Consider the following 2,123-nt stretch of genomic DNA (forward strand, 5'->3'; position numbering starts at 1 on the left):
CCTGCTAGCTTGGCTAAATACTTTTGCAGTTTTAACAAAAAAGCTAGAATAATATCAGAGCGTCTTCATTTACTCTGAACATCTACAGAATGCCAACATCAATATATTACATATGAATGAATCCCCTGTGGAATCTCCACAGGTCCCGCTAGTATAATATAAAATGGATACTCTATCTCATAAAGTTAAGTGCCCCCACCAATAAGAAAAAAAAAACAAAAAAAACAAAAAAACAACGGAGATTAGACCATTCATGCAATGACCCTGTCCCTGTTGATTTGGCGGTGGGAGTGCAGTTTTAGGAGGACCACCCTCCCAAGCTTTACCTTTCTCTCTTTGAGAAGAGGGTTAGTTTATTGCTAATCGCCTGAGGTGCCCTCACCGAAGAATGCCGACAGGGCTGCCAAGATACATTTTTTTTTCAGGTCCGAGCGCCCCTCCTGGGGGGGGGGGCTCGGACTTCTCAACTCCACTTTCCGATCCTTGTGTCTAAATTCTTGCAGTTGGGCGAGAATTAAACAAGCTTATAAAGTTAAGTAAATATTTGCAAATAATTTTACTTCAAATAATAATAATAATGTATTAAAAAAAACAAAACGATTTTCGATAATAAATAAATGAGAAATAAATTTGATGCTCATGTGTTAATATATGGATTAGCAAGAAGATTGGGTTTAAGGATAAAATGAAAAATAGAGGACTTACCTACGAATATTTGCAGGAGTATTAAAAAAATGCATCGGTTTCCCATGGTCAATAAGGGAAACTTGGAAAAAAAAAAAGAAAGAATTAGGCGCTGTCAGTGATCGATTCTGGATTCTTTTATGCAAACTCGAGTTTTACAGTTGCAATGTCCACCAAAGTTCTGCGAGATATATGTTCGTTCAGACAGAGTTATTCCCCTTTTCTTTTTATACCCACGTGTTGCAAACTTTTTTTTTTTTTTTTTTGAACAGTTCAGTATTCTTTTTTATATTTATTTAGAATTGGTCTTTCTCCTTTTTTCTTCTTTTTTTTTCTTTCTTTCTTTCTCTTTTCTACCTGTTGTCTTTTAGCGCGCGAAAACTGGTCCCGATCTTATTATAACGACACTGAAACAACCGTTCACGGAAAACCACGGCGCCAAAATCAGATCAGGGAGGATTTCATGTTTCTTTTATTCCTTTACCTTCGTCCTTTGTACGGTTACTATTGGCCTCACTGTTTTCGTTATTATTATTTTTTTAAAAAACCTTTATAAACCTCTGTATCCGCCAACTACGGAGGCGGATCTGTCCGCAAAAGAAATCAACATTCATACTGCCCACCTTATCTGTTTTGCTTTTGTTTACCGCCATAATTCCAGGCGGTGGGACGGGATTTACTGCGACAAAATCTCTTCCTGCGATACGATTCGTTTTATTACCTATTTGCCTTACTCTTTCTATCTATCTCCCCTCTCCTCTCTTTTCTCTCCTCTCTCATCTCCTCTTTCCTTCTCGTTTTCTCTCTCTTCCTCTTCTCTTATTCTCTCTCACTCCCTCTATCTATCTATCTATCTATCTATCTATCTATCTATCTATCTATCTATCTATCTATCTACCTTTACTCTCATCTCTCATCTCCTCTCTCCTTCTCGCCGTCTCTCTCTTCCTCTTCTCTTACTCTCTCTCCCCCCTCTGTCTTCCTATCTGTTCTGTTCTGTTCTGTTCTCTCTTCCCCTCTTTCTTACTCGCTGTTTCTCTCTCTTTCTCTCTCTTTCCCTCTCTCCCTATCTATCTATCTATCTATCTATCTATCTATTCTTTTCTCTCACCCCTCTCTTTCTCTCTCTCTTTCTCTCTCTTTCTCTTACTCTCTCGTTCCATCTTTCTCTTTTTTTCTGCTCTTACTTCCTCCATCTCTCTCCCTTCTTTTTTTTCTCTATCTCTCTTACATTCTCTCTATTTTACTTTCGCTCTTTTTCTTTCATTCGCTTGCTTTCTTTTTTATTTTCTTTCTCTCTCTCTCTCTCTCTCTCTCTCTCTCTTACTTCCTCCATTTTCTCTTCTCTCTTTCCTTCTCTCTTTTTTACTTTCTCTTTCTTTCTTTCATTCACTCCTTTTCCCTCTCCTTCTCTCTCTCTCTTTTCCTCCTCTATTTGT

At 38.0% G+C, this 2,123-nt stretch overlaps 1 protein-coding gene across 1 annotated transcript in view; it reads right to left on the reverse strand.

Moving 5' to 3' along the window:
• The window catches only part of LOC145259680 (uncharacterized), a 33,874-nt gene extending 32,663 nt beyond the window's left edge, over positions 1 to 1,211 (reverse strand). Inside the window, exon 1 of the mRNA XM_080117344.1 lies at positions 706 to 1,211. Coding sequence (XP_079973470.1) covers positions 706 to 751 — 46 coding nt within the window. The 5' untranslated portion in view covers positions 752 to 1,211. The remainder of the gene's footprint in view (positions 1 to 705) is intronic.
• Positions 1,212 to 2,123: the final 912 nt, after the last annotated feature.

Source organism: Euprymna scolopes, chromosome 35 (assembly GCF_053919585.1).
Source record: "Euprymna scolopes isolate OS-2025 chromosome 35, ASM5391958v1, whole genome shotgun sequence".
NCBI lineage: Eukaryota > Metazoa > Mollusca > Cephalopoda > Sepiida > Sepiolidae > Euprymna > Euprymna scolopes.